This window comes from Myxine glutinosa, chromosome 1 (genome assembly GCF_964187855.1).
Source record: "Myxine glutinosa chromosome 1, kmMyxGlut1.1, whole genome shotgun sequence".
Lineage (NCBI taxonomy): Eukaryota > Metazoa > Chordata > Myxini > Myxiniformes > Myxinidae > Myxine > Myxine glutinosa.
This window is the reverse complement of record NC_136261.1, coordinates 29,125,622-29,138,968: the sequence shown is the minus strand read 5'-3', so window position 1 is coordinate 29,138,968 and position 13,347 is coordinate 29,125,622. Positions and strand designations below refer to the sequence as shown.

The window sequence follows — 13,347 nt, the reverse complement described above, 5'->3', positions numbered from 1 at the left end:
ATATGAAAAGGAGATTAATTTGAGAAAGCCCAAGTTTAAAGTTGGTGATATTGTAAGAATATACAAATGGAAAAGTCATTTTGAGAAAGGTTATACACAAAAATGGACTCGTGAATTATTTAAAATCATTGATGTGATGGATACAGTCCCTTGGACCTACAAATTATATGATTTAAATGGAGAAGAAATCTTGGGTTCATTTTACTCGCAAGAATTACAAAAAACACAAGTAAGCAAATAGTACCCTTGAAAATAATAAATAAATAAATAAAATGTAATGGGGATACGTTTTTAAATCTGTGAACCCCAAACACAGAATCCCACAACTTTTTAGTTGGGGCTTAACTTTTGTGTGTGTATAATGGGGATACGTTTTTAAATCTGTGAACCCCAAACACAGAATCCCACAACTTTTCAGTTGGGGATTAACTTTTGTGTGTGTATAATGGGGATACGTTTTTAAATCTGTGAACCCCAAACACAGAATCCCACAACTTTTCAGTTGGGGCTTAACTTTTGTGTGTGTATAATGGGGATACGTTTTTAAATCTGTGAACCCCAAACACAGAATCCCTCAACTTTTCAGTTGGGGCTTAACTTTTGTGTGTGCAATGGGGATACGTTCTTGAGATCTGTGAACCCCAAACACAGAATCCCTCAACTTTTCAGTTGGAGCTTAACTTTTGTGTGTGAGTGAGTCATAATAATATACAAACCCTAACCCAACCCCATCCCGAACCCAACCCCATCCCTAACCCAACCCCATCCCTAACCCAACCCCATCCCTAACCCTCACATTCAAAATCCCACCCAAACCCTAACATAATCTGTTTTTTCTTTTTAAAACATACGTATTTTTTTTTTTTCCTCTTCCTCAAATTCTGTCTTTCAAGGCTTTCAAGTTTGAAGAAGTAGAAATGGGAAGAAAGAATTTTCCAGTATTTTCTTCCTCGAACTTTCTTGATATTGCTTAAATCAAGCGTCATTAAACAAAGAACATTGTTCATTGCTTTAGAATCCAAAGAGTCTCCAAGATGGACCCCAAAGGTAGAGTCTCAAAAATAAAACCAACTTTCCATGTTCCCACGGTATAACCACATTCCTGTTGAGCCTCCAAGATAGGTATCACATTCCGAGTCATCAAAACAAAACCCCCATTCCGAGTCTCCAAAAATATAACCATCTTTCCAAGTCTCCAAGGTAGAACTACAATTTTCAGAAATATTGGGGGTTTCCGTGATAAGTCTCACATAGTATAACTGCGGACCATCAGGGAAAACTTCCCTTTCCCAATTTTTTAGGGTTTCTATGATGTGTCTCACATAGTATAACTGCGGACCATCAGGGAGAACTCTCCTTGCCCAATTTTTTAGGGTTTCTATGATGTGTCTCACATAGTATAACTGCGGACCATCAGGGAGAACTCCCCTTTCCCAATTTTCAGAAATTTGTGGGTCTCCAATGTATGACTTGTATTCTGGCTCATCAAGGTAGAACTTGTTCAGTGGGTTTTGTTTTGATAACTCACAACAAGTATCATCATGGTAAAACTCTTTTTCAGGATTTTGTGGATCTCCAAGGTATAACTCTTTGGCTGGGTCATCAAGGTAGAACTCGTTCTGGGGGTCTTGGTTGTTCAAAATGTCTTCAAACAAAAAAATAACTTCATCCCAAGTTGTGTTAAAAGCAGAATTTTCATTTCGTATCTCAGATACAATTTCCTGTGAAAGAAAATAACAATGTATTAATTTACTACAATATTTTTATTTGTATAAATCAAGCTCTATGAATATTAAAATAAACTTTGTTAACTCTTACACGAGTCTCATCTAAAAAAAAAAAAATTAAAATAAATAATTCAATAATTAATTAATTAAATAAATAAATAAACAAACTTACCTCCATTGATAAGAGGTTCGAGTCCAGTTCATCAATCTGAAGGTTGAGTTCTCCACAGGTCGTAGGACTCCAAGGAATAGCAAAGTTATCCCAATCCATTTCGGCATAGTAGTCCATTCTCAAGTGAAGCAGAAAGCGTGTTTGAAAAAGCCTGTGTGGTCGGTGCCTTTTATAAGGACTGGGTGTGTCATTTCCTGTGGAAATTCCCTGGGCATGTCTTAACTGGAAATGATGTGATGGAAATTCCCTGAAAATGATGTAATGTCTTAACTGAAAATGATACAATGGCAGAGTTTATAAAGTGGGTGGGGTTAACAAAAAGGGGCGGGGCGTAGTAAAACCTGGGCGGAGCTTACCAAAAAGTGGGCGGAGCTTAGCAAAAAAGTGGGTGGGGCTTACCAAAAGTGGGCGGTGCTTACCAAAAAGTGGGCGGCACGAGGCGCTCAAACAAGAACATTGAGGGAGGTTTACCATTTTATCTTAGCTCAGTTAAAATATCTTAATAAAGAACCAAACTCAAACATCTTTTTTGTTTATATATTAGATGGTGAAGGGAGTAGCAAGAGAATTAAATTATTTCCCACGCATAAACAAATATTTGTAGGATCAATGTTTGAGTGGTCTACTCGGGATCATTGATAGTAAGAGTACCATAAGACCAAGGGGGAATCATTGTTTGAGTGGTCTAATGAACAACATTAAGGATAGGTGTCAAAAGGCTAAAAGGTTTGTAAAGAGGTGAGAGGAAAATTAACATGTAAGTGAATGGGTCGATGTTTGAGTGGGTCAAAGATAATCTGCCAGATGATATGTAGAAGAAGGATTATAGGTCTATAAGGGAAAACAAATATTTGTAGTGTTTGAGTGGTCTAATGAACAACATTAAGGATAGGTACTATAGACAAAAGGTTCATAAAGATGAGGGTGGGAGAAATAGAGGTGTTAATGGGCAATGAGGTTAAGAGGAAAATTAACATGTAAGTCAATGGGAAAATGAGTGTCCCAGAAGCAACATATATACACTACTAATGTGGTGCAGGCAAATGGTCGTCTTGAAACTCCTGTGAAGGTAAGTGAACCACAATTTTCAATTTTCCAAAGGAAAGTGTCTTTCCATGTTTTGGAGGTGTATGGCATTATAATTTCATCTTGAGCCAGCCAAATTCACTGATCAACTCTTCCAAAAGCTTCTTTTTTGATTAGCCTGTTTCCGACACTCTGGATCAAGCAGAAGCATTTTAAAAACATGGAATTAACGCATTATAACTGACTGTGATCAATATCCCGATTATGTCCTACCTTATAACAATTTACATTGGTTCACAGGTTCTCCTAGAACATTTGAAAGATTATATTTCATGTGTAATGCCTGAACAAAACATTAAATCAGGGGTGTACATGTTTTGAGCATAACCAAAGTACATATTCAAGTATTCAATAAATCTTCAAAATTGTTTTTCTCTTTTTTTTAACAAAACAAAATACCCCAAATTCTATCACCCAGAAATCTCAAATCTTATCATGTATTCAATGAACATTTGCATAATCATGTGGTCCTTTCACCACAAGGTGAGAAGGAAATCAATCATTACTGTAACTTTTAAATAATTTGTCTTCTTTCATCAACCTTACTTTCATATATTCATATTCATTTCATATTTCATATTATTTCCAAATCAAATCAAAGCATAAATCCAAAATTAACCATTTATGTATTTTTATCATAATTATCACAGATTTCCTTTGTATCAATTTCCCAAAAAAACCCATCGGTGTATGTTTCACATTACTTTCAGCACATAATTCCTTGAAATCATCCTTGCCTCCCTTTTTTCTTTATTTTATAACAAATAAAACAAACAAAAATAATAGGCCTCAATTTATCAACCTGAATGTTTGTTTATAATAGGCCTCATTTTTCCCATCCTTAATTTTTTTTCACATTATTTTTATTATCTCACATTCATTTTTTTATTTTTTATTTTACAACATCTGTTGCCAAGATCAACCATTTTCTCTAGCCATGGAACAGTCCATTATTCATATAAATAATCATAGCCAATTATTTTAACCCACATGTTTGTTCCAAAAACAACACGTCACATTCCCTGTACATTGCCTTTATATTTCTACAATTTATATCCCATGAACCCAAGAACTCTCAATTGCTTGGTTTTATTTTAGTAATGCCATATATCCATATTTCTTTTCAAAATGTTCCTGACATACACATTAATCCCACTAGATCTCAAATAACGTACAATCCCAGAAATAACCTCGTGACATCCCAACAACGATTACCATATCACTGTACTTCTCATCCGTAACAGTCCAAACATTCAATGGACAGATAGCAGTTTCCTATGCATATACCTATGGAACAGGTGCATGAATATGTAACAGGTGCATGCCCCAAGGGCACTGTTTCCTTCCCTTTTTATTACTCCCGCGAGGGAGTAATGCATTCGATCGTGTGTGGTGTGTGTGTGTGTGTGTGATTGTGTGTGTGTGATTGTGTGTGTGTGATTGTGTGTGTGTGATTGTGTGTGTGTGATTGTGTGTGTGTGATTGTGTGTGTGTGATTGTGTGTGTGTGATTGTGTGTGTGTGATTGTGTGTGTGTGATTGTGTGTGTGTGATTGTGTGTGTGTGATTGTGTGTGTGTGATTGTGTGTGTGTGATTGTGAACAAGATATCTGGAAAAGTTCTGAACGGATTTGGATGAAAGTTGATGGGATGATTGCTCTTGGGATAAGGAAGAATTGATTAGTTTTTGGTGAAGCTCAGGATATTATTCTGGATCCAGGAATCTTTTGAAGGATTGTTTACCATTGGAAGATAGGGCTCATTTTTTTTTAACATTATCTTCTGTATATTCTATATTTAACATTGTGATATGAAAATAGTTTTCATATTTGTTGTCAATGTAGTTTAAACTCGTGGTTATGCGTTGGAGCGGTGTATTTTGCTAGCAGCGTCGTCTTCAAGGTTTTTTTTTTCTTTTTCTAGTAAAGACATATTCTGTCATTTTAAAACCACCAAAGTGTGTATTAGGTTTCCCCGTTTCATAAAATGTATCGTTTGATACGTATAATGCTTTAAAACTTTTTTTTTTTTTTTTACCTCAGAAGAGATATCAACATTTACCTCAGCGAATGTCAATCGTGGTGTCAGTATTTGATGAACTTATAAAGACTTAGGTGAGTTATAAGTGTGACAAGCATGTGCACGGGATTCTTCCCAGAAGAATGAGTGGTTGCATTAGCTTGTACGACTTAAAATGAGCAAGTTTTGTTTTGACGTTTGGGCCAGTTTTACATGTTGTATCCCTAAGGAATGAAACGAACGTTTTCCTGGCTTACAATTTTATTTGAAGTCACACATGCCTCAAAATACACTCACTTATATAGAATTGAACGCTGAATCTGAAAATGTAAGTGACATTGCCTTGTTTTTTTTTATATTTTCTATATATTCTAAATATATATCTTTGCAGTGTCTGTCTTGTGTTGTCTTGTCTTGTGTTGTCACTGAACTACTCCCTCAAACTTTTGCGAAATCGTACTATTCCAACTTGACCCACGGCGGGAGTGTGCGCTCTACTGAGTGGCGTTCTAGTTCACCTTATAAAAATCCACACTACTCACTAAAAAATACTGTAAATCACATAATTCCACTCTTCCTTCAGTGAGGCCATGTTTTCCTTCTGGTTCAAGATTACTCATTTCATTCAATTAATTGGAGCAGCCCTTCATCATTTTTTATGAATTGTGATAAAACTGATCATTTGAACACAAATTGAACAAAATTGATCAAACAAAACACTTACATTAACTTGACATTCTTTTCACAGCACAAAGTTCACTTGAACATCCTTTTACTGGATACTCCCCCTTTATTTTTATTATTTTTACAAGAAAAAAAATAACCTAGTTTTATCATCACATTTTACAATTTCATACTTCCACTTTAACTAGTGAATACAAATGGCACCGGTATGTAGATGTCCCAAGTTATAAAAAGTGTATGGTGTTAGTGCACGTAACATCACGTTTTTTATTTTAAACTACGTAACAGCACGCTCAATAGTTCATAAAATTTGTGTTTTTTCCTCCCTTTTTAAGGTTCACTACTTCATCTCGTTCATATCATTAATCATAACACAATATCTTAGCATATCTATTGTGATAAAACATACAGTACTAATGATTGACCATCCACTGGATCGTAATTTCAAACATGCTTCTCCACTTGTAACCCAAATATTTTCCATTACATAAATAAAAAAAATGAATTTTATGAATTTTCTCATTATTCAAAAGTTTACAAAATGTTCCAAATCTGTATATTATTTTCTACTGTGGTTACATTAAACCATATATATGTTCATATCTTCACAACACGGTTGTATACACTTTACAAAATCCAACTTCCAATAAACTGAAAAAATGCTTTGCTCGACCCATGCAAGATCCCTCACAAATTTTGCAAACTTCCCAAAGATATATCTTCCATTGCCTTTGAATTTGTGACCACACACCTTTCGTACTTAAACAACATCATAATAATACATAGTCCTTATCAATTTTGTATCCCAAAGTTGGGCCGGATCTGGATTCAGAATTGAATCAAAATCTAATTGGCTTATCCTCATTATTTTAATCAATTTATTTGCCAATTTTCCAAATAGCTTATTTAACATTGCCCTTCGCTCGATTTCTCAATGATGAAGAATACCACCTCTTCTTTACAACTATTATTTCAACAGACAAAAATTTCTTTCCTCATGAATGCACCTTTATTCAAAAAAATAATAATTTTAACCCCATAAGAATGCCTCGTATACAGAGATATCTGGAACCTTTATCATATTCAATTTATTTTTTTCAATGACTGTACATCCAAACCTAGATATTTTGAGTTTCGTAACTTTAATACCCCAAATTTTCCATTCCTTCCCTCCCTGATCCTTAGATGTCGGGATGGGTTATTTTTAGGATCATGTTGCATAGAGCATTATTTTCCCAAACAGTGTGAACATTAAACTGCACCATTACCTCTGCCATCCAACAATTAACATTAGCTTTGCCATGATATCGCTATATGACATTATAATCTCATACAACTCTTCGTCGCTTTAACATCCATTTGAAAAAATCTCATTTAATAGCAATCCTATTAATTCCTACCGTAATTGAAACAAACAAGGCCACAACATCAACAAAGATACGCAACATCGTGGTTGGTCAACGTCTTCATACCCATTTTGCTTGGCTGTCTGTACTGTTGTTACCTAGTAACAACTAGTTTCCTAGTAACCTCTACCTGTGACTTAATAACAATTTCACAGAGTTCGACCCATCAACATTCTCCCAATAATCGTCAATTTTCATCTTCATCCGTTTTTCAACCAAGCTACATGTGGAGAACATGGAGATTTCATCAGTACTATATTCCTTTAAAAAAACAATTATTGTTTATGTTCTGTGCTTTATTAGTGACACAGAAAGATTAACATTATAAAGTCCTGTTAGATATGGGTGAAATCATGTGATCCCCATTTCTTATTTCCTTCAACTTCCATTTATCCGGGAGTCCTATATGACTCTCCTAAAGTAAATGTAGCTGTGGAGTCTTAAACTCGATGTGGGGAAGGTGTAAAAATTTGACTTTGAAATTTTAAAAAACATCAACAAGCATTCTGAAATGTGCCTGGAATGTCAACAACTACTTTACCATATTTTGCCTAAATTATGTCCGTAACTCTTCAGATATTTTTTTTCTAGGTAATTACTGTTACACCAACACCAAAATATAATTTCATCTCATAGCAATTTTATAATCCCTTCAGCTATTAAAACAAATAGTATGTCATTTTCCCTTGAAGCAATCCAGCCATAAATATTATTTGGAAGTCTTCTGCTGTCAGAACACAATTATCTGCCGTCAAAGGTCAAAGTTTGGCCCGAGGTGACTCCTCAGATAATTGTCACTTTTTCTTGGCAAAAAGTAAAACATCTTTTATATTTAACTCATCCAAATCCCATTACAAATCCCATTAAAATCCCATGTCTTGTCACCCTTTCCATGGTGAAAGATTACTCATTGAAACAATTAATTCCACAATTCAATTTTACCTTACATCCTTAAACAGTTGAATCACACCCACTTTTGTCCACCAAAATTTTATGTAATCTTGTCCACAATTTTAAGATACACAGGTCCATGTCCACAACAAATTTAGAAGTGAAATAAAAATTCGTCTATACTTTGTCTCATAGAATTACAATCTTGTTTCAATCTTCAATTTATTTCTTCAGTATCAAAATGTTCAACGTTTTATCTTCCCAAACTGACCCTTGACACGTCACATCGGAGTGTTCTACAATATGCACCAATCTTTGTACCACCACCAATTCCAAATTTACCAGAATTAATCACCACCAAATGCATCACTATCAATTGTAGTGATGTGTAAATACCAATTTTACCAGAATTGGGACACTGCATCCATGGCACAAACATTGCAATTTCCCATCTGTCTACACCATGTCACAACGCTGACCTCTGATGTCTATCGGTCTCCTTACACATTACTGTCCACCAGATTACACCCAAATCCATCCATAAACCTCTGAGACACACAACCTGTCCACCAAAGTTTCACAGTGAGGTTGGATGAGGTGCACATCAATTCTGAAATACAAAGTAGAACAAAGAGGGTTTTCGCTTCATAAATCTCTTCATAAAGACCATTGCGTGGGGGCAGGGGTGGTAGGGGGTGGAGATGTGGGGTGGGGGAGCAGGGGCGGAGATGCGGAGAGGGGCCGGTGGGGAGCAGGAGCGGATGTCGCCACGGCACGGCCCAACACCACGGCCGTGCTGGAAATATCGTGCACGGCATCAAGTGGTTTGCGATTGTCTTCCCACAAAGCGCCTCACCTCGCGTCGATGACACGATTCGATTTCATTTTACAGAAAAGACGAATTCTGAAAACACGTACTAGATCATTTTAGTCTACAGCGTGACAATGAAGAGGAAGTTGCTTCCGGACATCGCGATTCTTGATCGCGATTACCACTTCCTAGTCCTAAGACTTAAATCAACTTAACTCATTATTATCAACTTAAAACACTCTTTAATGCAGTTATATCAGAATGAATGTTACAAAAATTATTTTGAGCGTGTTTTTTTTCCAATTTATAAGGTAAATTTTCGGTTCTCTATACACAGCCCACTATGGCCTTTAGTATACCGCCTGCTCCCCCTCCTCAGATGTTGCCGCCAATTTATTCATCTCTCGTTGTAAACAATGAAAATCCGAACCAACGGAAGTTATTCCTGCACACAATACCCTCTTAATTTTATGAGCTAGCATATAAAATGCCATTTTTTTTTCAAATAAGTCGTTTATTTCACCGGAAACCACACCGAGACCGGATCTGACATGTGATAGCTCGGCTAATTGGCCATTTTCTTTCGTCTTTGTCAGTTGACGGTCAATCTTAACAGAGCTCCCGTTGTTTTTAGAGTTTATTTTGCATGGGGCCCAAAAAGGTTTGTATCTCTCAAACTCGTTTGTAGATACGGACTGAATTTATCAGAGGTGTGGCGTATTTAACAAGGATGAAACGATTCAAACAAGAAATTGCGAACGGACTTTAACGAAATGTGGTAAATAGATTTTTAGTGTTCAACAAAGACCACTGCTCGCCATGGCCAACCACATGTGACATTTATGCTCGTTTCTCGTATTTAATATATGACAGCCAATTAATTAACACCAAATAGATCGATTATATTCATAATCTTCGACAACGTTCCAAAATTGGAAAATAGGCCAACAGGTAACGTTATGCAGATGTTCACAATAGACGTTGCGCTTTGCAACTAGCAGATAACGTTATGTAGACGTTTTACAATAGACGTCGTGCTTTATCTCCTTTACACGCAAACCACTAAGCAATAAACATACAACTGTCACCTACTGTGACAAATAAGCAGCCAACTCACTTCACAGTACACCAAATAACTGTTCACCACCCCTTCATCTGCAGCAAGAGCAAGTGAGTGAAACAGTTATAACCACCGCGACAAAATGCGGACACCTGTGTTTAACGGTCGAAACCAGATCTGCCCTACCTCAAACATACCAGGGTATTTCACGCGATCAAACGTCCGGTGTACCCACGAACCGAATCTTTAAATGGCCAGAACCAGATCACACACTAGATCACACACATTAGAGTTGTTTCACTCATTTTTAGAGCCCGGTGCACTCAAAACCGAATCAGATCTAGAAATCACACATCATTGAACATTACACCTCAATCTGCGAGAGGGTTTTACACCTGTACATAATAAAGCAAACAAGAACAAGAACAGATAAACAGGTAAACACACACTTTACACAATACATGGTCATTTAAATCAGCAATTGGTTATTTTTATACGTTACCAGACGATGTGGAGTGAGAAGAAAGAGATTGCAGTACATGCGAGGTGAAGGACAGCTTCAACAGGGCACAGAATTTGTCCTTTACCTTTGAATTTCTCTTTGCATTTACCTCCGCGCACTTTCCTGCTTTCTTGTCACTCCAGATCGCTCTAGCGTCAGCAAATGTCACGGTCGCCATTAATTGTTGTGGATTTTTCAATTGATTTAGCCTTGAATGATTTGACAAGACTCAAGAAATTAACTGTCCAAACTCGTTTCAGAAGACCTTAAGCTGATTTAATGATACATGGGAGTACTAGATTCACTGGTACCAAAGGTATTTACAGAATACACTTCAATTTCAAGTTACACAAATAAAATGAAATCACCACGCTACATTCTACACACATTCAGACAAGAAATGAACCAGGTTCTCCACGATCTTCAGCAGCATGGCTGTTTATGGTCAGAGATCAAAGAAGGAAGGTCAAATAAGGTTCAAAGAGATAGCAAGCATTGCGTGATTCTTCAACTCATTGGGTCAGTTTTTTTCCTCGTTATCTTCACCTCTCTCGGCCACGAATTTCAAGTTGTGAAGAAAACACAGATTTCAAACATCTTACAAAATAAACAGAGCCTACTGCTCTTTTAGATAGCATGCCTAGCGTGCATGGAGACATCGGTTCTTTCTCAATCTTCTAAGAAAAACAGGGTTGGAGAAAGTTTAAATCATTGAGGGTTATACATCATTGTTACAAGTTCTATATTTTAAATCTTTTTCATATATATGTGTATATAGGTGTCATATGAAAAGTCATATCATATAAAAAGTATACTATTTGTACAAGATCAGACTAACAAAGGACTATATCCTCCTATTCTCTAATTGAGCTTATTTTGCTGCGTGGTTATAAAACTAGATAACATCATAGTTCAAGCTGAATGCCTGCCTCTAACACGAGCCTAAATAATTGTTATATATTTCATAGAATGCAGTTAACACTGATTAATACATGTATTCATAAAGTTTACGTATTTGCAATGGCAAGGTCGAGGCTCAGGGAAATCCACTTGATTTACTCAAATTAAGTACGCAAATTAATTTTGCTTCCACAGGCCCTATCTCCAAACGGTGAAGAATCACTTTAAAATTATTGTATCCGGTTTTTCACCAAAATTTAATTGATTCGTCCTTGTCACACCGACAACCTTTCCGCCAAGTTTTGTCCGAATCTGCCCAGAACTTTGAGATATCCTGCTCACAAACAGACAAACATGGGTGAATACATAAGCCTTGTCCACCTTCGGTGGCAGTGGTAACGAGTGGTCTGCCCCAAGATAGCCTCAACTGTGCAAGGCTTGGTGCAATGCAATTAGCAATGTTATCTATCTATAATTCCAGTAATCTCTGTCTGTGTGTATGCGACCGCTGTTTCTCGACAACTACCGGTCCGATATACTTGAAACTTGCCAGGTATATTGCTGGGGACCCGAGGATGTGCCTTTTCAAGGTTTCATATTAATCGGACAAGTAGTTACCGAGCTATGTCCAAAAAACGATTCAACCAATCAGAGAGCAGCGAGTTATCACGTGTGCCGAACGTGGCGAACAGACTCTGCCTCGGACGGCACATTTGAGAGCGTATTCATTTATTTCACGTTGGCAAACGATGTTGCCGCTATGTTGCCGTTAAACTATGTTTTAAAACTAATTAAAACTAATTTGCGATTCTTTCGCTTTCCTGCGCGTTTGTGCACGCTATGGCGATTTCTTTACCAAACTCCGCAAGCCGTTCGCTTTGGACCAAACCATTTCATGTAAATAGAGGGGGGGGATTGTCACCGTACTCGCAAGCCGTTCGCTTTGGACCAAACCATTTCATGTAAATAGAGGGGGGGGGGATATAATTTTAGATATATATATATAGTACGGGCATGCCCTAGTTCATTCAGTGTATATACTGTACCTTGTTAACCAATCGGTTTTACAGTTTCATGCCTTTGAATCTGTGGCTCATATGTCTGTGTCGACTTTTCCACCCTTGACAGGGACAAGTCCAAGGATCCTGAGCGGCGGTATGACTCGAATGGCCGCTCCAAGGGAAGCTCTGAAGAAAGGGACTAAAAGAGCAGAAATTGGAAATGGGGATTGGGAGGGGGGGGGGGGGGCAAGGGGAAGGTGAGGGGGTTTATTGAGCGTACTATTTGGTTGTTAAAGTGGCTTTTAATGTTTAAAAATTAGCTGTTTAATCTGTACATCTTATATGTTCACTGTTATGTTAATTAGTTTGCTCCTAATCATGTTTTCAAAGTCTTGGTATCTGTAGAGATTTTGCGTTCTCTCCATATAAAGGCAAATATTTGCTGCCGTGTTAACTTTTTGATGTTTCATAGCCATGTGCAGTGTACCAGGCAGTGAAGGGTGATGCATGTTCAGCAGTTGTGCTGGAGTCCCTTCGTATGCTTAGTTTGCTTTAAGCTGTCATGCAGGTAGCCTTTGTATATCACCTTTTGTTCAATAAAACCAACCACATTATGTTTTATTGTTGCTGTTTTGACTCAGTTGGAAGGTCTTCATTATTTATTTTTGTATACATTTCATCATTCCAGAGAACGCATTTCCACTGCTCCAGAGTCCAATGGAGCGAGCCTTACATCACTCTAGCCGACGCTTGGCATTGCGCATGGTGATATTAGGCTTGTGTGCGGCTGCTCGGCCATGGAACCCATTTCATGAAGCTCCCGACGAACAGTTGTGCTGATGTTGCTTCCCGAGGCAGTTTGGAACTCGGTAGTGAGTGTTGCAACCAAGAACTGACGATTTTTACGCACTATGCACTTCAGCACTTGGCGGTCCCATTCTGTGAGCTTGTGTAGCCTACCACTTTGCAGCCGAGATGTTGTTTCTCCTAGACGTTTCCACTTCACAATAACAGCACTTGCAGTTGACCGGGGCAGCTCTCGCAGTGCAGAAATTTGACGAACTGACTTGTTGCAAAGGTGGCATCCTA

The 13,347-nt window shown here is 37.4% G+C and overlaps 1 protein-coding gene across 4 annotated transcripts in view; it reads left to right on the top strand.

Moving 5' to 3' along the window:
* LUC7L (LUC7 like) overlaps positions 1–12,877 on the top strand; it is a 74,963-nt gene extending 62,086 nt beyond the window's left edge. For 2 of the 4 annotated variants that reach the window (XR_010983459.2, XR_010983458.2), the window contains one exon: positions 12,386–12,484. Coding sequence is in view for 2 of the 4 variants with exons in the window: in XM_068108972.2 (XP_067965073.2) it covers positions 12,386–12,461 (76 nt within the window). In the remaining 2 variants the exon portion in view is untranslated. Of the gene's footprint in view, positions 1–12,385 lie in introns of all 4 variants that reach the window. The other 2 variants (XM_068108972.2, XM_068108965.2) reach the window with 1 other exon arrangement.
* Positions 12,878–13,347: the final 470 nt, after the last annotated feature.